We start from the raw sequence: 22563 nt of genomic DNA, 5'->3' as shown, positions 1-22563 counted from the left end.
TTGCTGCTGTGCCTGCCAGGCAGCCAGGCTTTTATTTTTTAGTTTAAACAATTTTTATTGGTTTCCAAACAATCAAGAAATATACAAACAGCAGAGGAAGGTTGGTTCCTGACCTATCCTCTAATTATCAAAACCAAACCAAACTCACATAATTCATCTTCCCATCCCAACCTCCCCTAATCCACCCTTCCCCTCTATCTCCCTTCGTCCTAGTAATTTATTTGTCTAACAATGAAAGAAACTGAGTCAGTGCTGCGAGATGGTTCTTCAGTCATTCAAGACCAGGCTCCAGGCTCGATGTGGTGGTAGTTGTAAATATAGAGTCCATATATTAAGGAATATTCTCCGCTTGCGGGGATTAACATGCGAGGCTAGATTCTCCATGGTCATCAAGGCATGGAATTGGTTTCGCCACGCCCAGAACGATGGGGGAGTCGTAGAGCGCCATACAGACAAAATTATCTTTTTCCCCACTAGAGTAGCTTTATGTAACAACAAGCGGGAGCCAGGATCTCGTATCCAAATAGGAGAAATACATCCAAATAAAAGCCATAATGGAGAAATGGGAAAGGCCACGTCGAAGACATCTGCCATGTAGTCAGCTATCTGGCACCAAAATCGATGTACTTGGGGGCAGGACCAGAAAGCATGAGAGAGAGTGCCTACCGACATTTGACAGCTGGGGCACATAAGTGAGTTTGTTATAGATAGCTGACATGCTACTTGAGGGGATACATAAGCTCGGCTCAGAAATTTATACTGCAGTTCTCAGTAATACTGGTTAACAGAGATTCTGGCTACCCGTCGAAAGCACAACCTTAATATTTGGAGAGTTACCAAAAAATCCCCATCCCGATTCCAACGGGTCACCAAATGTTGACTTACATCTTGCTGGATCTCTTTCCTTAGGTAATTATAGTAGTCGGACTGAGACGGGACCTTGGCACGTTCAAAATGAAAAATTTTATCCAGTGCCTCAAACCCTGAAGTCTGTTTTGAATTTTCTGGCAACGAGGTAATGTAATGACGAATCTGTAAATACGGGAAGATATGAGAGTTCTCCAACCCATAAGCTTGGCCAAATTCCGTAAAGCTCATTATCTTCCCTTCTCTGGTAAGCAAATGCCCCAACCAGGTAAGTCCTCGAGTTTCCCATACCTGAAAGAAACCACTTTGAGACCCTGGAGTAAAATCTACATTCCCTTTTATCGGAAGGAAGTAAGCACATAAACGCGAAATCTGTAATATTTTAGTTAATCGTTGCCAAGTGAATCTAAGCGGTTTAATCATCACCGACTTAGACAAGAAGGGGGAGAGAGATGAGGCCTGCTACTGTAGGACATAAGAAAGTGCCTGGGGATGGGTCACCACTCTCTCTGCCTCCTGTACAACACCTTGATTGTTATCCATCAACAATGTGCGAAGCACACGCAAGTTGCATGCCAAATTGTACAAAGCTAAATCAGGAAGGCCCAGACCTCCATCTCCCCATCTTGCCTGTACCCAGGTAAAGGGAAGCCTAGGTTTCTTGCCCCGCCAAACAAAACATCGAATGGCGCTGTTCAACATATTAAGATCTCTCTTCCTCAGCCATAATGGTATATTTTGCAAAAGATAAAACCACTTTGGCAGGATAACCATTTTAAAAATATTGATACGGCCACTTAAAGAAAGCGGCAAAGTGCCCCACATATTCAATATTGTCCCAGTCTTCTGGATCAGTCTGGGAACGTTCGCCCCATATATCTGCTCCGGGTTTGAGGGTAGGAACACACCCAAGTATCGAAGCTTATCCCCTGCCCATTGTAAGGGGAAAGTATCAGGCCATTGGCTCTTTAAGGCCTCTGGATACGCTAGGGCTTGAGATTTAGATTCATTTAATTTGAGTCCAGAAAAAATTCCAAAACTCCAAATCAACCGCAGTAAAGGGGGCAGCGACCGTTGGGGGTCTGTGATGAAAACTAATAAGTCATCAGCGAATGCAACACACTTGAAAATAGTATGTTCCATCCGAATGCCCCGGATACCTGTACTTTGCTCTATAGCCAGCAAAAGGGGTTCTAGCTGTAAAATGAACAGTAAGGGAGATAACGGGCACCCTTGCCTGGTACCTCTTGAGATTGGAAAAATGTCTGACAAGGCTCCATTGGCTATAATCTGGGCTCGTGGATCCTTATACAACAAGTGTAACGCATTAAAGAACCACCCCTCAAAACCCATCTTTTGCAAGATATTAAATAGGTAGGACCACTCCACCCTGTTAAAGGCTTTTTCCGCGTCAAAGCTAATGGTCAAGTATGGGGTATTCATTTGTTGGCTCATCGTCATGGCCGCCAGTATCTTACGGATATTAGCCCAAGCGTATCTTTGACGTATAAACCCTACTTGGTGTGCACCAGAGTAGGAAGAAGAAGTGCTAGTCTGTCAGCCAGAATTTTTGCTAATAATTTTTGGTCGTAATTAAGTAAAGAAATAGCGCGGTATGATTCTGGCATTAGGGGATCCTTACCCTCCTTGGGGATAAGAGTTATATGAGCGAGATTCATGTTTACTGGGAAAGACCCCTGCTGCACCAGTGCCGTAAATCCCAATGCCAATGGCTGTGACACCTGCCTCTCCAAGAGCTTAAAGAATTCTGCAGTATAACCATCTGGGCCAGGGGCCTTGAAACATTTGGAGCGCTGAACGGCCCGTTGGACCTCCCCCACTGTAATCGGTTGATTGAGATCGTCTCTTTGCATGGTGGTTAACCTGGGAAGAGAGACTTGGTCACAAAATTTTTCGCAGGCCTCCGCATTCCAGCCCCCTGTGGTGTAGAGGGAAGTGAAGAAGTCCTTGAAACTATTTAATATACCCGGGGTATCCCTCAGTACCTGATCTGAAAGACTCCGTATTGCCGGAACATAGCGGCTCGCACGTGAAATTGTAATTAAGTTAGACATCAACTTCCCCGCTTTGTTACTGTATTGAAAAAACTTGAATTTGTAATATAATAAGCTTTTTTTCTCTCTCTGGTGAATCAGGGAATTCAAGGCATATTGATGAGAGAGATACTGGGTCCTTACCTCCTTCTTCCCTGAACACACCAAGTAAAGATGAGTTTTACGTAATTGAGCATTTAATGACAGGATGCGGCGGTTGAGAATCTTCCTACGCTGAGCTACATAAGAGATGATTTCACCCCGCAGCACCGCTTTTGTGGTATACCAAAACAGGACAGGCTCTGATTCATGGGCCTTATTGATTTGAACGTAGTCCTCCCACTTGGCCTTGATGTATTCCCAAAATTTCTCATCAGTAGCAAGATAGTAAGGGTAGCGTCAAACACTAGTTTGGGGGCCCTGATCATTAAAACTAAAATCCACCCAAACTGGGGCATGATCAGATATCACAATATTTTCTATGCCCGCCGCTGCTACTCGAGTAAAGACATGTGCACTTAGGAGAAAGTAATCTAATCGTGCACTTTTGGCATGCGCCCGAGATACATGGGTAAAATCTTTTTCTGTCGGGTGAAGCAATCTCCAAACATCTAGCAGGTGAAACGCTTTTTCCAGCATTGCGGGGCCCCGACCCTGACCTTGCTCTCGACTACGCCCCTGCGATGTGTCCAGGAGGGGGTCTCAGATGGTGTTAAAATCTCCCCCAATTATCAATATCGCAGATAGATAAGGGAGTAGATGAGCATAAAGTCCTTTAAAGAAGTTAGCATCATAAACATTAGGAGCATAAACATTACATAATACTGCTTTTTGTTGAAAAACTTCAATAACCAGGATGAGATATCGGCCCTTTGGATCGCTAATTTCTTTGAGAATTTTCACCAGAAGTTTCTTATCAAATAATATTGCTACCCCTCCCGAATGTGAATTCGCTGAGGCAAAGCAAACTTCCCCTACCCACTGCCTACAGAGCTTGGCATGTTCTATATCTGTGAGGTGTGTTTCCTGTAAATAAGCGATTACTGTGGATTTTCTTTTTAACAATGTGAGCACTTTAGAATGTTTGATAGGCGAGTTAAGGCCACAAACATTCCAGGATATCAGACGGGTGGAATTAGCCAGTACTCTTCAGCAAAAAATATAAGTCAGTACTTTGTATAGAAATCGAAATCATGATGACCCTCCCAGCCAAGGCCACCATCCATTTAGTCTCCCACTCGAGCCCCAAACCATATCCAGAAAGCAGCAAAAGGACCAATAGCATTGAACTAGGACTGTACCCAGACCCCTTCCCCCCCTACTCCTTTCCACTACCCCAACCCCTGTCCCCCTTCCATACTCTCGAAGAGAACCCACCCCCCCTCTCCTTAAATCCTGTGTCATTGCCTTCCCGTGAGAAGGCTCAGAGATCATGCATAAATGTGACCAGGCCCATCCCGTAGTTCTTGGAAAGGAACATAGGTGCCTGCAATCAGCTAATCACAAGAACAATAAAGTATAATAAACATTTGCACATGAGTGTCTTTAACAGTTCCCTCTCATAGTCCAGCTTTAAATATCCCTTCTGGCTGTCACTAGTAGCCTCAAATCTCAGCCCCAGCCCCCCCAAGCTAAATCTGTTCCCCAATTGGTCCCCGAGGCCCACACAGCACGGCTGGAAACTTTAGGTATAAACTACCAGAAAACGCTTCGCCTTCCTCATATAATCAGTCCCAAAATCTGAGTCTGGGGTTCCTCATGGTGTGCAGCGAGCCATGCCGTGAAACGACCGCAGGTCCAACGAATCCACCGATGGTCTTTCCTGTGGACCGCAATAGCGGTTTGCTTGGCCAGATAATCTTGAGTCTCCTGGCTGAGATAAATAAACAACAAACAAAAAAAACCAGAAACTTCACCTGCCGCCAGGTCCTTTACCACGGGATGTTCTATAGTAAAGCAACAGGTATCCACCTTTAAAGAGTCAATTTTCAAACTTCTCCTGTGGCCTGGCACTAGGGTACTGGTGATCCGTCCAGGTTTAACACCGAGCAGAGTTCGGGCCGCCCTTCGAACTAGAGTCTTGGACCAACCGAAAACGAACACCCCTTGCCCACTCAGGCGGCCATTTTGTTCAAGAAAGCTTGGGCCCCATCCGGGCTATCAAACACGTGGACTTTATCAGATGCCCAAATACGCAGGCGAGCAGGGAACAATAATGAAAACTTAATTCCTTGCTGATGCAGGGTTGTACAGAGCGGCAAAAAATTCTTTCGGGCGGCAGAAACTGAAGCCGAGAAGTCCTGAAATACTCTAATCTGGCTTCCCTGGTGAGTTATGGGGTGGTTCGAGTGGCGCGCCAAATTGTCGATTTATGGGCTGAGTTTAAAATTTTTGCGATAATGAGGCGCGGTCTCCCATCATTATTGTTCCTTACCCCAAGGCAATGTGCTCTCTCAATCACCAATTTCCCCTGTAGCTGAGGAAGATTTAGTATGCTCGGCAGCCACTCTGTCAAAAGGTCACAAAGGGTGCTTTCCACCACGTCCTCGGGGAAGCCCATAAATTGGAGGTTATCCCTTCTTGCCCTGTTCTCCAAATCATCAACTTTCTCTTGAAGTGCCACTATTTTTTTCTCTTGAGACACCCAGGCTGCAGATCGGGAAGCCGTAATGTCTTTGATCTACGCGGTGATGGGCCTTGATAGAAGGAGTGGGCCTAGGAGCCAGAGAGCTGTGCTTCCTCTCAGCTCAGCACATCACGTGATCTCTCCAGGCTTTTTTTTTTATTGAACTACTTGTTGACTATCCGTCTCATGCCGGTATTTAGCCTTAGATGGAGTTTACCACCCACTTTCGGCTGCATTCTCAAACAACCCGACTCTGAGGAGACCTGGTCCCGGTGTGCCGGGGGCTACTACTATCCGCCTAACACCATCCATTGGCTGAGCCTAGTCTTGTCTTGCCTCCTTATCTTTCCCCTATCAACATCACAGCAACCTGACTACCTCAGCTCTTACAGCCTGTCTTGCCCCTATCAAAACCACAGGGAACAGACTACCTCTGCTCTGTAAGCCTGTCTTGCCCCTATCAACTTTCTTCCACTCTGCCTTGCTGCCATATACTAGACAACTCACTCTACTCCTTGTGGTGTTCTTGCCACTATCATGGTTCCTCAGTGTGTTGGTGCTAGTCTTTCTGCTGCTTTGTTCCTTTATCAGCGCCTTGTGTTTTTTTCTGAAACTCTGCTTGCTATGTTCCCCCTTCATTGTGCTGTAGGATACTGATGCCACTTGTCTTGCCACTTTGCCTGTCGTGCAGCCTTCAATGGTTCATGCAACTGTTATCAGTGCTCTCTTTTGAAGCTGTGGTGGGTTTTTGACACTCTCGCGGCTGCTTTGCACCTCTGTTAAAGCACTCTTGCCACTCCTGGTACCTCTTTGTCCCTTTACAGTGCCTTAGGCTACTCATGCCACTTTGCCGCCACTATGCCACAGTCTAAGTACCTTGGAGCTCTTTTCTTGTTCTGATGATTGCTCCCCAGAAGTTTCATCAAAATTGATAAGAAAACCCCAATTCTGCAGCCAAAAATAGGCTGCAAATACTTCCCCACTGACTTTAATGGCAAACGAAAAACAAATGAAACTAATAAACGAATTGGTTTTTTCCCCTATGAAATGAATTTGGGTCCTGGCGAAACGAAAAATGAAACGAAACAAATGTTTTCCTTCTGCACATCCCTACTATATATACATATATTACAATTCACACACCACAATTTAAATGAAAGGACATTTCTCTCACCTGATGCAGCTTCAAAAGGTTTGGTCAAGGAATTCACCGCTCCTCCTTCCTCAAATGCCAAAATAGGACTAGCAGGAATTTTAGCAACATCTATCAAGTTCTGATTACAATTATCAGCAGTAATGCTATCTGAAGATAATTTGGTTGATTTGGAATTAACTCCAAGATCAATGATCTGCTCAAAAGTCCATGTGTTGGATTTCCCATTAAAGTTTTGTACAAGTTCTTCTATTGTTGAACTGTCTTCATCACCCTGTAATGATCCTGAGTTCCAAATAATAGTTTCTTCTGATGGAGGACTAGGTGGGAAAAAAAGCATACAATAAACTGTGCATTTTATTTAAGGTAATTAAAGTACTTCAATAATTAACAGTAAAGCATCTATGCAATAAAACTCACACAAAACCTGTTTTAGAATGGGCTTGCAAAAACGTAACAGGCTTGTTGAAAAGCTACTTAACAAACTATGAAAAAAGATTTAGTGTGCTCATGATAAAAATGTCAGTAATAGTACATCATGCCTTTCTTGAGCATAGAAAACCAAAAATACATTGGCTAAACAGCAAGACACCAATATTCAGTATCTGGCTAAAGTTAGCCACCGTCCAACAGGACAAAGGGACACTGTTGAAAGGTAACGAGTGGGTGGGTAGGTGTCATCCTGGGGTGGGGGAGGGAGGGTGGCTATAGAGGGAGGTAGAGGAGGCAATTTGTAAGATTTTTAGGTGGGAGGGTGGGTGGAGGCCCAGATCGGCAGCGATCGGTGTCGCAGGAGTTTAAAATGTTTTTTTTTTGTTTTACCAAGCTTTTTATCAGACAGCGGATGAGGGAGGGGTAAGAGATGTGATGGTGGAGTAGGGAGCAGGCATTGGACCGGGAGGCCAGCGACTTGTGTTAGTTTTTTTTTTTTTTTGAAGGCGCACTAGTTATTTGACTTCAAGAGGCCAAATAACACAGAATTGCTTATCTGTAACAGGTGTTCTCCAAGGACAGCAGGATGTTAGTCTTCACACATGGGTGACATCATCAGATGGAGCCCCGATGCGGAAGTCAAAGTTTCTAGAATTTTGACTAGCCATGCCCAGCACACTCTAAACCACGCATCCACGTGGGGTACCTCTCCAGTCTTGTAACATCCTGTCTTGGCTAACATCCTGCTGTCCTCAGAGGACACCTGTTACAGCTAAACAACTCTGCTTTCTTCAAGGACAAGCAGGATGGTAGTTCTTACACATGGGTGAATCCCTAGCTACAGGCTGCTCCCCAACTCAAAAGGGGACCAACAGGCATCTAAACCATGTGCCAACAGGTTGGCAACAGAGGGGGAGACAGCGTGAATGAAAACAACGGATCCTAGGCAGGGAATGTTGGGTTCCACACCTCAAATAGGTTCCGAAGGACATACTGGCTAAACCTACTGTTGTGTCAGCCATCCCTATCCAGACAATAGTGTGATGTGAATGTGTGGAGAAAACTTCATGTCACAGCCTTGCAGATCTCTTCCATGGGAACTGCTTACAAGGGAGCCACTGATACTGCCATGGCTCTGACAGAATGAGCCTTGATATGACCCCCGAATTGCAGTCCGGCCTGGGCATAACAACTGCTAGATAACTGGATAGTGTCTGTTTGGCAATGCAAAGCCCAACCTATTCCTATCAAAAGAAATAAAAAGTTGGGTGGACTGTCTATGGGCTTCTGACCGCTCTAGGTAGAAGACTAAGTCTTGCTTATTGTCTAAACTGTGCAGTGGTCGTTCGCATTGGTGCAAATGGGGCCTGGGAAATAATGTTGGAGGGTGATGGACTGGTTAAAATGGAAGTCCGTCACCAACTTAAGCAGGAATTTAGGGTGCATTTGTAAGACCACCCTGTCATGATAAAACAGCATAAGAAGGTAAATCATTAAGGCCTGGAGCTTGTTGAGGTGACCGCCACCAAAAATATGACCTTCTGGGTAGGGCAGTTCAGGTTACAGGTGTGCAGCGTCTCGAAAGGAGCTTTCATTAGCTGAGTTAACATCAAGTTGAGGTCCCAAGACACAGTGGGAGGCCTTAGGGGAGACTTCAGTGGAAGCAGGCCACACATGAATCGTAGAACTAGAGGCTGTACAAAAATGGGTGTACAGCCTCTAGTTCTATGGGTCAGAGAAACAGCAGCCAGGGCTGGTCTCTGGGGGTGGCCTTCTGGCTACTCCCAAGGCCCTTTTGGTCCGCAGCTATGCGTGCGCCCTGTGCCAAGATTCAACAGACACAACCCTGGGGCTGATTGCAATCCATGTCGCTGGCAAGTAAGCGCATCCAGTACATGGGCTAGGCGATGATAAGGATCCACAGATGACAGCAACCAAGACTGCAGCAGCACCAAGCTGGAACTGAAGACTAAAGATGCGAAGCTTGAGATGCGGAACTAGGATCAAGGCTGAAGGCCATAAGAGACTAAAAACAGAGTTCCAGGTAAAGAAAAGGAACCAGACGAAGACTTAAGATAATGTTCAGATAATGACGAAGAACCAGGCAACAGCTGAAGACAAGGATCCAGGCGAGGATGAGGAGGCAGACTAAGACCGAAGACAAGGACCAGGGGGACACTGAAGACCAGGATGGATCGCAGGTTGGAACGAGCTCTCCGAAGACCAGGAACAGGACACAGGAACTCAGAATAAGACTCTAAAACCAAGAAGACTTCGAAGACCTAATCCAGCGAAGACGGACCTAGGATAGACAAGACCACAGGAGACCTGGAACAGAACAAGGACCACAGAAGAACAGGAACCAACGAGCAGAAGAGACTAGGACAAAAGACCTTGCGAAGGCCCAGATGCAGAGACTGAAGAGTCCTTTTATAGGGCATTAGGAGATGACATCATCCAAGAGCGACACGGGCTTTTCTTTTTTAAGAGAGGCAGAGATGTATACCCATGCACCTAGAGAACAGAGCAAGGGAGGAAATGTCAGCAGCCCATGGATGATTAGAGGCAACTGCGGCAGCACAGATCCAGCAGCGTTGGGGTAAGGCCGCTCGCAGGACCATCCTGAGAGCGGCACAACTAAAAATTCGCCAATTGCTCTGAGATGAACTTTAATGGAGTTGGTTTTTAAGCCAGCTGTAGATAGGTGTAGAAGGTAATCAAGCAGTTTTTGTGTGGGGCAGGAGAATGAATCTAGGGCCTTTTGCTCACACCACACAGAAAACCTCCACTTCAGTCCATAGAATTTTCTAGTGGAAGGCTTTCTAAAAGCCACCAGAACCAAGACACATCCTTTGAAAGATCGAGGGGTTGCATGATTAACCTCTCAACATCCAGGCTGCGAGCGACAGGGCCTGCAGGTTGGGATGCAACAACCTGCTTTGGTCTTGTGTGATGAGAAATGGGGAAGTCCCCAGACTTATCGGTCTCCGGATAGACAAATCCCATAGGAGTGAAAACCAGACTTGTCTTGGCCAATAGTTGGCTATAAGAATCATAGTCCATAAGAATCATAGTCCCCTTATCCTCGCAAAGCTTCAAGAGAGTCTTCACCACTAAGGGAATCTGAGGATATGTATACAGAAGACCCTTGCTCCAATGATGGGCAGGGGCATCCGAGGCTGGGTTGCCATCTGGCCTATACAAAAAGCAGAACCAAGGCAGTTTCCTGTTGCAAGGGGACGCAAACAGATCTAAGTCTGGGCTCCCCCAGAGGCGGAATCTCTGATTCACTATCCCAGGTCCAGAGATCACTCGTGGGGTCTGAATGCTTGACTCCGGCTGTCTGCTACCACATTCTCTGTCCCGGCCAGGTACATGGTCCTGAGCACCATTCCGTGGGACATGGCCCACAACGAGATCCGGACCGATTCCTGACACAGAAGGTACGATCCAGTACCTCCCTGCTTGTTGACATACCACATGGCTATTTGGTTGTTAGTTTGGATCAGGTCAACCTTGTTGAATAGCCGGTCTCTGAAAGCCCACAGCGCGTACCTGATCGCCTGATGCTCCAGGAAGTCAATTTGTCAAGAGAACATAAGAACATAAGAAATTGCCATGCTGGGACAGACCAAGGGTCCATCAAGCCCAGCATCCTGTTTCCAAGAGAGGCCAAAAACCAGGCCACAAGAACCTGGCAATTACCCAAACACTAAGAAGAACCCATGCTACTGATGCAATTAATAGCAGTGGCTATTCCCTAAGTGTAATTGATTAATAGCCATTAATGGACTTCTCCTCCAAGAACTTATCCAAACCTTTTTTGAACCCAGCTACACTAACTGCACTAACTACCTTCTCTGGCAACAAATTCCAGAGCTTTATTGTGCGTTGAGTGAAAAAGAATTTTCTCCGATTAGTCTTAAATGTGTTACTTGCTAACTTCATGGAATGCCCCCTAGTCCTTCTATTATTCGAAAGTGTAAATAACCGAGTCACATCTACTCGTTCAAGACTTCTCATGATCTTAAAGACCTCTATCATATCCCCCCTCAGCCATCTCTTCTCCAAGCTGAACAGCCCTAACCTCTTCAGCCTTTCCTCATAGGGGAGCTGTTCCATCCCCTTTATCATTTTGGTTGCCCTTCTCTGTACCTTCTCCATCGCAACTATATCTTTTTTGAGATGCGGCGACCAGAATTGTACACAGAATTCAAGGTGCGGTCTCACCATGGAGCGATACAGAGGCATTATGACATTTTCCGTTTTACTCACCATTCCCTTCCTAATAATTCCTAACATTCTATTTGCTTTTTTGACTGCTGCAGCACACTGAGCCGACGATTTTAAAGTATTATCCACTATGATGCCTAGATCTTTTTCCTGGGTGGTAGCTCCTAACATGGAACCTAACATCGTGTAACTACAGCAAGGGATCCCTATGTGCATCACCTTGCACTTGTCCACATTAAATTTCATCTGCCATTTGGATGCCCAATCTTCCAGTCTTGCAAGGTCCTCCTGTAATGTATCACAGTCTGCCTGTGATTTAACTACTCTGAATAATTTTGTATCATCCGCAAATTTGATAACCTCACTCGTTGTATTCCTTTCCAGATCATTCTTGAGTGGACTAGAGACCCTGGGTGCTGAGCCCATCTACATGAGATCCTCACCCCCGGGGTAGATGCATTTGTGGTTAGGAAAACTTGGGAAGGGGGACTCCGAAAAGAGATTCCCCGTTCCAGATTTAGCAAATGTTGCTTACCTGATGTAACAGGTGTTCTCACAGGACAGCAGGATGTTAGTCCTCACAAATGGGTGACATCGAGGATGGAGCCCAACCACGGAAAACTTGTCAAAGTTTCTGGAACTTTGACTGGCCCCTACTGGGCATGCCCAGCACGGCACCAACCCTGTAGCCAGCAGGGGTCCCCCTTCAGTCTTGTTTCAAAGCTACAGGCAGTGCCGAAAAATAAAATAAGAAAAACGAACCCAACACCGCGGGGTGGCGGGCAGGTTTCGTGAGGACTAACATCCTGCTGTCCTGTGAGAACACCTGTTACATCAGGTAAGTAACATTTGCTTTCTCACAGGACAAGCAGGATGGTTGTCCTCACAAATGGGTGAGTACCTAGCTGAGGATGTCCAAACGTGCACCAAAAGTACCCAACGGCGTGCAACAAGCACAACAACTGGGGTGAAATTTGGTAGAGGACATCCGCACCCCAATGGGTGGGCGGAAGGGTGTTGGTATGTCATGTTGGAAAAAGGTTACGCAAGACAGATTGGCCTAAGATGGAATCCTGTCTTCCAGCTTTGTCCAAACAGTAGTGGGCTGCAAAGGTATGGAGAGAACTCCAGGTAGCAGCCCTGCAGATGTCAGGAAGCGGCACCGATCGAAGGTGTGCTACTGAAGTCGCCATGGCCCTCACAGAGTGTGCCTTAACACGGTCTTGAAAGGGAATGCCAGCTTGCTGATAGCAGAAAGAGATGCAGTCCGCCAACCAGGAGGAAAGAGCCTGCTTACCCACAGGTTGCCCTAACTTGTTAGGATGGAAAGAGATGAATAATTGAGTGCTCCTCCTGTGGGCAACTGTACGGTCTACTTAGAAAGCTAGAGCTCGTTTACAGTCGAGGGTATGCAGAGTCTGTTCCCCGGAGTTGGAGTGGGGCCTGGGAAAGAAAATAGGTAGTATGATAGATTGATTAATATGAAACTCCGAAACAACCTTAGGTAAGAATTTAGGGTGAGTGCGGAGTACCGCCCGGTCCTGCAGGAGTTTAGTGTAAGGCGGATAGGTAACTAGGGCCTGTAACTCACTAACCCTGCGAGCTGAAGTGATAGCTAAAAGGAAAATCACTTTCCATGTGAGATATTTAAGGTCACAGGAGTGAAGAGGTTCGAAGGGTGGTTTCATAAGGCGACCAAGAACCAGATTAAGGACCCAAGATGGGGCCGGAGGACATAAAGGTGGCTTCAAATGGAGCAAGCCTTTAAGAAAGCGTGTTACAAGGGGTTGTACTGAAATAGGGACACCCCCTATACCTTTATGGAAGGCGGCTACCGCACTGACATGCATTCTAATGGAAGAGGTCTTTAGACCTGATTCTGACAAATTCCAGAGATAGTCCAAAAATTTAGGAATTGGACAGGAAAGGGGATCAAGGGACTGAGAAATGCACCATGATGTGTACCTTTTCCATTTATAGGAGTAAGATTTTCTTGTGGAAGGCTTTCGTGAAGCGATGAGGACACGAGAAACTGAATCCGATAGGTTAAGTGGTTGAAGGACTAACCTTTCAACATCCATGCCGTCAGGGACAAGGCTTGGAGATTGGGATGGAGGAGGCATCCGTCGTTTTGAGTGATCAGATGCGGGTCCTTTCCCAGGGGAATGTGTCTGCGGATGGAGAGATCCTGGAGTATGGGAAACCACACTTGGCGTGGCCAGTGCGGTGCTATCAGGATCATGGTTCCCTTGTCCTGACGTAGCTTCACAAGAGTCTTCGACAGAAGAGGAAGTGGAGGGAATGCATAAAGCAGACCGGTTGTCCACGGGAGGGAGAATGCATCCCTGGGCCGAGATTGCTGAGTCCGAATGAGAGAGCAGTAATTGGCTACTTTGTGGTTCTGAGGGGACGCAAAGAGGTCTATGTGGGGATAACCCCATTTCTGGAAAAGAGAGGTCGCTACCAAGGGATTGAGTGACCACTCGTGTGGTTGGAAGACACGGCTGAGTCGGTCTGCCAAGACATTTTCTACCCCCGGCAAGTAGGTGGCCCTGAGGTACATGGAACGGGAGAGGGCTTCTGCCCAAATCTGCACAGTTTCCTGACAGAGAAGGAAGGAGCCTGTGCCTCCCTGCTTGTTGATGTACCACATGGCCACCTGGTTGTCCGTCTGAATCAAGATTATGTGATTTGATAGGCAATCTTGAAAAGCCCGAAGAGCGTATCGGATTGCTCGAAGCTCCAGGAAATTTATCTGGTGTTTGGCTTCCTCTAGAGACCAGAATCCTTGAGTTTGTATACCGTTTACATGGGCTCCCCAGCCGACGTTGGAAGCGTTAGTGGTGAGAATTATTTGAGGATCTGGTGGGTGAAAGGGCAAGCCCTGTAGGAGGTTGGACTGATTTTCCACCAGCAAGAGACAGACGGAGTGCATCGGTGATGCGGACAATGGTTGACAGAGGCTGAGTGGCTTGGACCCATTGTGATTTCAGAGTCCATTGCATGACTCTCATGGCCAGACGGGCCATTGGAGTCACATAAACTGAGGAGGCCATATGTCCCAGCAGAATGAGGAATTGGCGAGCTGTTGCTGTGGGTTGAGACTGCAACTGGCAAGCTAGGGACACAAGGGTTTGAACACGTTGATGAGGAAGGAAGGCTTTTGCCTGTAAAGTGTCCAAGTCTGCTCCAATGAAGGATAAGGTTTGAGATGGGAGTAAGTAGGATTTCTCGTAGTTGACAAGAAATCCTAGAGAAATTAGAGTTCGAATTGTCAGGGAAGACCGAGCGATTTGCTGGGTTGTGGCCCTGATCAACCAATCGTCAAGCAGGGGTAGACATGGACGCCTTCCTTCCTGAGGAAACGCTGCAAACCACTACGAGACATTTGGTGAAAACTCGTGGTGCGGATGCTAGGCCAAATGGGAGCACTCGGTATTGATAGTGGTTTTGGCCTACTAGAAATCGGAGGGTATTTGCGATGAGACTGAGTTATCGCAATGTGGGTATAAGCATCTTCAGGTCTAGAGAGCAGAGCCAGTCCTCTCTTTGGCAGCAGAGGGAGAAGCGAGCCCAGGGTTACCATCTTGAACTTCTCTCTGTGAAGGTACTTGTTGAGGGCCCGTAGGTCCAGGATTGGTCGAAGTCCTCCTGACTTTTTTGGGATCAGAAAGTACCTGGAATAGAACCCTAGTCCTAGTTGCGAGAGAGGAAAGGGGTCTATAGCGTTGGATTGGAGGAGAAGGGAAACTTCCTGCTCTAGGAGAACAGAGTGGGTCGGTAAAGTCTCCACGCTTGCAGAGGTGGAGAGTCCACAGGAAGAGTTAGGAAGTTTAGATGGTAACCCTGTGCAATTATCGCTAGCACCCATTGATCTGTGGTGATGTGATGCCATTTTCCTGTAAAGTGGCTTATTCGACCTCCTACTGGTATATTTGGTAGAGGGATTAGGCATCTGCTCTCTAAGTGAAAGTCAAAACCCCGACGCAGGGCCTGGTGGCGGATCTGTTGTGGGCTTTTGCTTTCGAGGTTGGCGAGGCTGAGGCTTTTGATACGGCCTCGTTGACCTAGACTTGGTGTGTGGGGGATAATACTTCCGTGGACGGAAGAAGGACTTTTTAGGTTCCCTCTTAAATGGTTGTTTAGAAGGGAAGTCAGAAGGAATCGATGAGAGCTGTTGAAGTGTCTTGTGATGATCCTTTAATTCAGCAACTATTTGGTGAATTTGCTCACCAAATAAATTATCCCCTAAACAGGGCAGGTCGGAGAGCCTATCCTGAACCTCCGGGCGAAGGTCAGAAGAATTAAGCCAAGCTCAGCGTCTTGCTGAGATGGCTGTAGCAGACAGTCTAGTGGAAGCATCGAATATGTCATAAGATGTTCTTATCTCATGCTTTCCAGCTTCAAATCCTTTAAGTACGAGGGTTTGAAGGTGTTGTTGGAATTGTTCTGGTAAGGTATCTGAAAATTAATTAATTTATTTATTTATTTATTTATTTATTTATTTAGAGTTTTTCTATACCGGCATTCGTGATTAGAAACCACATCATGCCGGTTTACATATAACAAGGGGTGTGAACAAAAAATGGAACATAAACAAGTGCAGAGAGATCAGAAAGTTACATTACAACAAGGATCCTTATAACTGGGGAGAGAATTAGAGTAAAATAAACCGAGTAGTTAGGATTAATTATTTACATTATATTGTGAGGTCTCTTATAAAAGTAGCTATCATTCAATTGGGATCTGGGAAGGCTTGTTTAAATAGCCAAGTCTTAAGCCTTTTTCGGAAAGTAGGTAGGCATGGTTCTTGTCTCAGATCCGGAGGAAATAGAATTCCATAGTGAAGGTCCGGCTGTGGAAAAGGCTCGGTCTCTGAAAGTTAGGTGGTGAGTGGTTTTGGTTTGGGGAACGAGGAGTGATCCTCTGTAGGCTTCTCTGATGGGTCTGGTGGATGTGTGTCGTCTGAGTGGTATTTGTAGATCGAGCGTTGTTTGGTGATGGATAGCCTTGTAGATGATAGTGATGGATTTGTGGATAATTCTAAAGTGTATTGGCAACCAGTGCAAGTTCTTGAGAGTGGGAGAAATGTGATCTCGTCTCCTGGTGTTAGTCAGAATTCTCGCAGCTGAGTTCTGGAGCATCTGAAGGGGTTTAATGGAAGCGGAAGGGAGACCTAGTAAGATAGAATTGTAATAGTCTATCTTAGAAAAGATAACTGCTTGAAGGACCGTTCTGAAGTCTCGCAGGTGAAGGAGCGGTTTGATTCTTTTAAGTACCTGAAGTTTATAGAATCCGTCTTTAGTAGTTTGTTTGACGAAGGATTTTAAGTTAAGACGGTTGTCGATAATTATTCCTAAGTCCCTTGTTTGGGTGGTAGGTGGGTTGGTTTGAGGACACGGAGATGGGTTGCTATTTTCTGGTGAGATGATGAGGAGTTCCGTCTTAGCCTTATTTAATATCAGGTTTAAACTCGTGAGGAGGAGATTGATTTCTTTAAGGCAGAGTTCCCAGAATTCAAGAGTTTTGGTGATGGTTTCTTTAATGGGGATCAAGGTCTGCGTATAGGAAGTGAGTTAGTTTCAAGTGGGTTAGCAGTTGACAAAGCGGAAGAAGGTAAATATTAAGAGTGTAGGTGAGAGGGAGGAGCCCTGAGGAACTCCTAAAGAAGAAGAATGGCGGGAAGATTCCTTGTTATGGATCTTGACCTTATAGCCTCTGTTGCTGAGGAATGTATTGAACCATGATAGTGCAGTTCCTGAAATTCCTATGTTCGACAGTTGATCGAGGAGGATGGAGTGGTTGACGGTATCAAATGCGGCCGAAAGGTCTAAGAGAATAAGAAGAAAGGATTGGCCTTTGTCTAGCCCCATGATGATATGGTCTGTCAGGGATATGAGTAGAGTTTCCGTGCTTAATGCTTTATGGAATCCATATTGTAAGGGGTAAAGTATTTTGTGATCTTCAATGTAGTTGAAGAGTTGAGGGTTGACCACCTTTTCCATTATCTTGGCAATAAATGGAAGATTGGAAATCGGGCGAAAGTTGTTGGGGTCCTTGGGGTCTAGATTAGGTTTCTTTAAGAGCGGTTTTAGAGAAGCTAGTTTAAGGTCTTCTGGAAATAGTCCCCGGGATAAAGAGCAGTTGATGATATCTGCCAGAGTTTTGGAGATTGTTTCCGGTATTAGAAGGAGGAGCTTTGTAGGTATTTGGTTGAAGGGGTGGGAGGAAGGCTTCATTTTCTTAAGTACAGAAGGATCTCAGAGGCTGTGATGGTTCGAATGATTCAAAGGAGGTTCCTTTGTTTAGTATCTGCAGAGCATTAGTGTGAGAATTGTTACTGGGGGTCAGTTGCTTTAGCAGGTTAGATATTTTGTTTTGGAAGAAAATAGCCAATTCCTCGGCTTTGGATTGAGCTAGGTCTATGGGAATATCTGGAGTGTTGATGTGTGTCAGGTTGGAAACGTAAGCGAAAAGAGCTTTTGCATCAAATACAAGGTCATGTATCTTGTTAGCATAGTAAGCCCTTTTTGATTTTAGGGTGGAGTTCTTGTAGTGATGTAGAGCTAGTTTGTATCTGCTTAAAAATGACCCTGTTGTATTGGGTCATATATAGCTGATAAGAAGCTATCCTGGAAATGAGCATGGCCCCTTGGTATATTTTCCTGCCTATACTATCTAAGAACTTGTTTTCCTTAGTAGGAGGTATGGATGAGTATGGCTTCATTCTTTTAGCTTTCTTTTGAGCTGACTCTACCACAACAGAGTGGTGGTCTAGCTGAGGTTTTTGAAAGCCAGGTGCTGACTGTACAAGGTAAGTAGAGTCAACATTTTTGTTTACTGGAGCAACAGATCCAGGAGTTTCCCCAATTCTTTTTTAGAAGGTCCAGAAAAACCTGATGAATTGGAATGGAAGTGATGACTTTTGGGGCATCTATAAATTGGAGTAACTCCATCATTTGGTGCCTGTCATCTTGCTCCGATTGAAGCTGAAAAGGGACTAATTCCGACATTTCCTTCATAAAATTGGTGAAAGAGAGGTCCTCGGGGGGAGAACGCTTTCTGCTTTCAGCAGGAGAGGGTGGTGAAGGGTAAATCAATCGGTATCTGTGGAAGTAATCATCACCCCAATGTCATAAGGGTCAGGTTGCTGACCTGTAGGACCACGAGGGGGTTGGATACCTGAAGGTCCCGGTTGAGGCTCAGAGAAACCCAAAGGAACCACCGGGGGCATCGAAAATACCTTTGGAAGCATCGGTGCCGGCATCGAAGGCATCAATGGAGCCGATGTGCGTATCGCCCCGGAGGAATGTATCGGTGGCGAGGGACGACACGGCATCGATGGAACCACTCCCGAAGGAGGAATTCGATACGGTGTTTTCTTGCACCAGATGAAGTTGGCATCGGAGAGCGCACCGGTGCTGTCGGTGACCCATGTTCATCACCGGTGGAAGGGTGGTCATGAGCGCTTCCCATCCGAGCGAGCAGCGGTGCCAGCGCTGCGGAATCGGGTCGGTGACTGGATCACTCCACTCTCGGTGCCGGAGTCGGTGCCGAAGGAGTCTGGAACCGTTGCAAGCTCGCTTTGTCGATGGCCTCCTGGACCAGCCGGTCCAGTTCTTCCCGAGACCTGGGGTAACAACACCCGGCTCCGCGGAAGAGGGAGGCTGAGGCTGAGCCAGAGGGACCACCGTCACCCGGTGGAATCGCGGCTCCACAAACCCCGATGGGGGAGAGGGTTGCCTCGGTGTCTCAGAAACAGAAGTGGACGGTGCTGCTTCTGATCGAGACTTCTTCGGTGGGCGGCTCGGATGGTACCAAGGTAGATGACTTCGATTCCTCGACAGTCCGAGACTTGCGATGTCGATGCTTTTTCCCTCCGATCCCCACGATCCTCGGGGGAAGGGACGGGAGTCGATGTGGTCGAGGAGACGTCGATGGCAGACGGTCACCGGGAGGTTGCCGACGATGGAAGGACTTCGACGGTGCCGGTTCCGAAGACGTCGATGCGATGGACGGCGGAGTGTGAGCATGGAACAGGAGTCCCATCTTCTCCATTCTGGCTTTGTGACCTTTGGTGTCATAAGGGGCACATTTGGTGCAAGTCAGGACATCATGCTCACTTCCCTAAACTTACATACACAGACTCTGTGAGGGGTCTGTGATAGACATGGTGCCGCGTACAATCTGGGCACAGACGGAACCCGACGCCATGGCCATTGATCAAAAATTTAGCCGCGGGACGGTCGAACGCCAGCAGGGCACGAAGGCCGAACGTTGATCGTAATCGGCGAAAAACGGCAAAAAAACGTACCGAACACCGCAGGCTAAATTTAGATAGAGGGGGGACCCCTGTGGGGCGAATTCTACTTCAAAGAAGTTCGAGAAGAAATTCCTGTCAGGAATGTGGTAAGAGCTCCTTAACCGTGTGGCTACTGCTGCGCGGGAAAAAAGAAGACTGACGGGGGACCCTGCTGGCTGCAGGGTTGGTGCCGTGCTGGCATGCCCAGTAGGGGCCAGTCAAAGTTCCAGAAACTTTGACAGAAGTTTTCCGTGGTTGGCTCCATCCTTGATGTCACCCATTTGTGAGGACACCATCCTGCTTGTCCTGTGAGAAGAAAGTACCCCGCCACCAGGATAGTGAATCCTGGAGAGTCGGGGTGAGACAGATGGCAATCCTGGAGGCTCCGAGTGGTCCAGCACATGTGTAAATGTGCCAAGGGAGTGACATGGACGGGTTGCGGCCATATGGCCCAACAGCCTCAACATTTTCCAGGCTCCTGGCTCTGCTGAATCTCTACCGTAATGTCGTTGAGGTGACAGCCCTCTGATAAGGGCAGGAAGGCCTTGGCTTGAGCAGTGGCTAGCAGGGGCCTCATATGAAGTCCAATTGAAGTGATGGGTTGAGATGGGTCTTCGGGTAATAGAGAACGAACCAAAATGACTCCAACACCTGAAAAATCAAGCGCATGGACTTGGCGGCCCCTGTCTGAGATGTGCTCTTGACCAGCCAATTGTCCAGATAAGGGAAAACATGTACTCCCAACCTGCACAGGTGCACTACTACCATGGCCAGACATTTTGTGAAGACTCGTGGGGCTGATGCTAGCCCAAACAGCAAGACTTTGTACTAGAAGTGCTGTTTCCTCCCCACCACAAATTGGAGATACTTCCTGTGACCGGGGAAGATCTCGATATGAGTATATACGTCCTTTAGATCGAAGGAGCATAGCTAGTCCCCTTTTGTAAAAGGGGGGATTAAGGTGCCCAGGGAAACCATCTTGAACTTTTCTTTTTTTTAGAAATTTGTTCAAGGCCCTTAGGTCTAGGATGGGACAGAATCATAAGAATATAAGAACATCCACTTCTCCAGATTTCACATCTACATGGGTATTTTATGGTCATCTTTCCTCCTTACTTTCCACTTCTGATCTAAGCTCTAGAAACCTTTTCCTTCTTAGTTGGGTCATTCTGGAAAGATCGGGATACATCCATATCCTTCCACCATGAAACTCCTCTAACCTTTCTTCATAAATAGTCTAAAGTCTGTATCTCTAATCGTTGGCAATACAAAGCTGACATGCAAAGTTGTTCTAACCTCTATCTTGGTTTCTAAGGTTATCTCTAGAATTTCAGATAAATTTAGTGATTGATCTGCTGCTTTTTTCTTTTCTGAAGTATTGCTTTTACTATCAACATAATAAATTTTTGCAACCGTAGGCATCACTTTATCTGGCCACTTTAATATTCCAGAAAGATACTCTTTAAACATATCTAAGGGAGTTGTTAAATCCACTTAGGAAAGTTCAATATTCTTAAGTTAGATATTTTTGATGGTTTTCTATCATCTCCAATCTTTTATTATGCAAGATTTGACACGTTTCCAATGTTGTTATCCTCTTCTCCATTTCGCTGTTTGGTTTCTTTCAGTCTTTAATATTGATGTTTCAATTTCTTAGATTGAAGGTTAGATTCCAGTGTTTGTTTCCTTAAATTAACTATGGCTTTTTCAAGGGATGTTATTGCAGACCACAATGATTCCATAGTGATGTCATCTGGCTTGGTTGGCAAAATTTTCATTTCCTTGTCCATTTCTACATTCCCCTTATTGGCTAAGTTACTCCAAACTCCTCTCTTATTGGAGTTAGTCCTAAAGACTGCTCCATGGTCTTTTGAGGAGGAGGAGGAGGAGTTAATGGGGCCCCGGGGCTAAGAGATGTTTCGGCCGGGGATACAGGTGTTCGCTCCATACCTGTATCTCCAATGGCCCCTACAACCCGGTTCTTGACTAGGAACTGCTGGGAAGAAAGTCGATATCTGTGTTGAAATGGTTCGGGCAATGGGGAGGATGTATTACCTCCCTAACCTTTGCCTTTCTTTTGTATGAGGCATTATTAATTAGGGATAAATTAATGGTATCGTATATCCTCCCTACAGTAGTCAACTCTATGTAAAGACCTTATCTTGGAGGGGTTAGGAGCAACTAAGCCAGTTATAAATTGGTTTTACTCACAGTCAGGTAGTAAATCATCCATTTGAAGATAAGTTTATGTTGCAATCTCTTTTCCCTGTTGCGACACGCGCCGGGACGGCGACGCGCGCCGAGGGTATCCGGTTTTTAAACAAAACGCCGGTCCCCTCGTGATGACGTCAGCGCGCCTCGTTCCAGCTGCAGGAGATCAGGTGTGGAATTCCGCTGCCTTTTCACGTTACTCAGGTCCCAATCATCGTATTTCCAAAGAAACAGGTAAAACTAAGCCAGTTAGTTGCTCCTCCAACGAGGGCGCCGAGGGTATCCGGTTTTTAAAACAAAACGCCGGTCCCCTCGTGATGACGTCAGCGCGCCTCGTTCCAGCCGCAGGAGATCAGGTGTGGAATTCCGCTGCCTTTTCACGTTACTCAGGTCCCAATCGATCGTATTTCCAAAGAAACAAGGTAAAACTAAGCCAGTTAGTTGCTCCTCCAACGAGGGCGCCGAGGGTATCCGGTTTTTAAAAATATGTTTACTTTGAAGTTAATCAACTTCGTACTTTCCTTGATTCTTATTCTCATTCCCCTTAGTAATGGTATAGGAATGAGGCAGAAAGTATGGAAATACTAGGAGTAATGTCACTCTTTTCAGTTGTACAAGTTAATTCTGTTTTCCTTTTTTCTCGCTCATTCTAATATTTCCTTTCCTTACTTGGAGTAAAATTAAT

General features: G+C 46.3%; 1 protein-coding gene across 1 annotated transcript in view; it reads right to left on the bottom strand.

The window, feature by feature from the left end:
* The window catches only part of MAP7D3 (MAP7 domain containing 3), a 948456-nt gene that overhangs the window by 40229 nt on the left and 885664 nt on the right, over positions 1–22563 (bottom strand). Inside the window, 1 exon segment of the mRNA XM_029607816.1 lies at positions 6722–7020. Within this exon segment, the coding sequence (XP_029463676.1) occupies positions 6722–7020 (299 nt within the window).

Source organism: Rhinatrema bivittatum, chromosome 6, assembly GCF_901001135.1.
Source record: "Rhinatrema bivittatum chromosome 6, aRhiBiv1.1, whole genome shotgun sequence".
Lineage (NCBI taxonomy): Eukaryota > Metazoa > Chordata > Amphibia > Gymnophiona > Rhinatrematidae > Rhinatrema > Rhinatrema bivittatum.
Note: the sequence above shows the minus strand (reverse complement) of the source record. Positions and strands in the feature narration are given on the sequence as shown.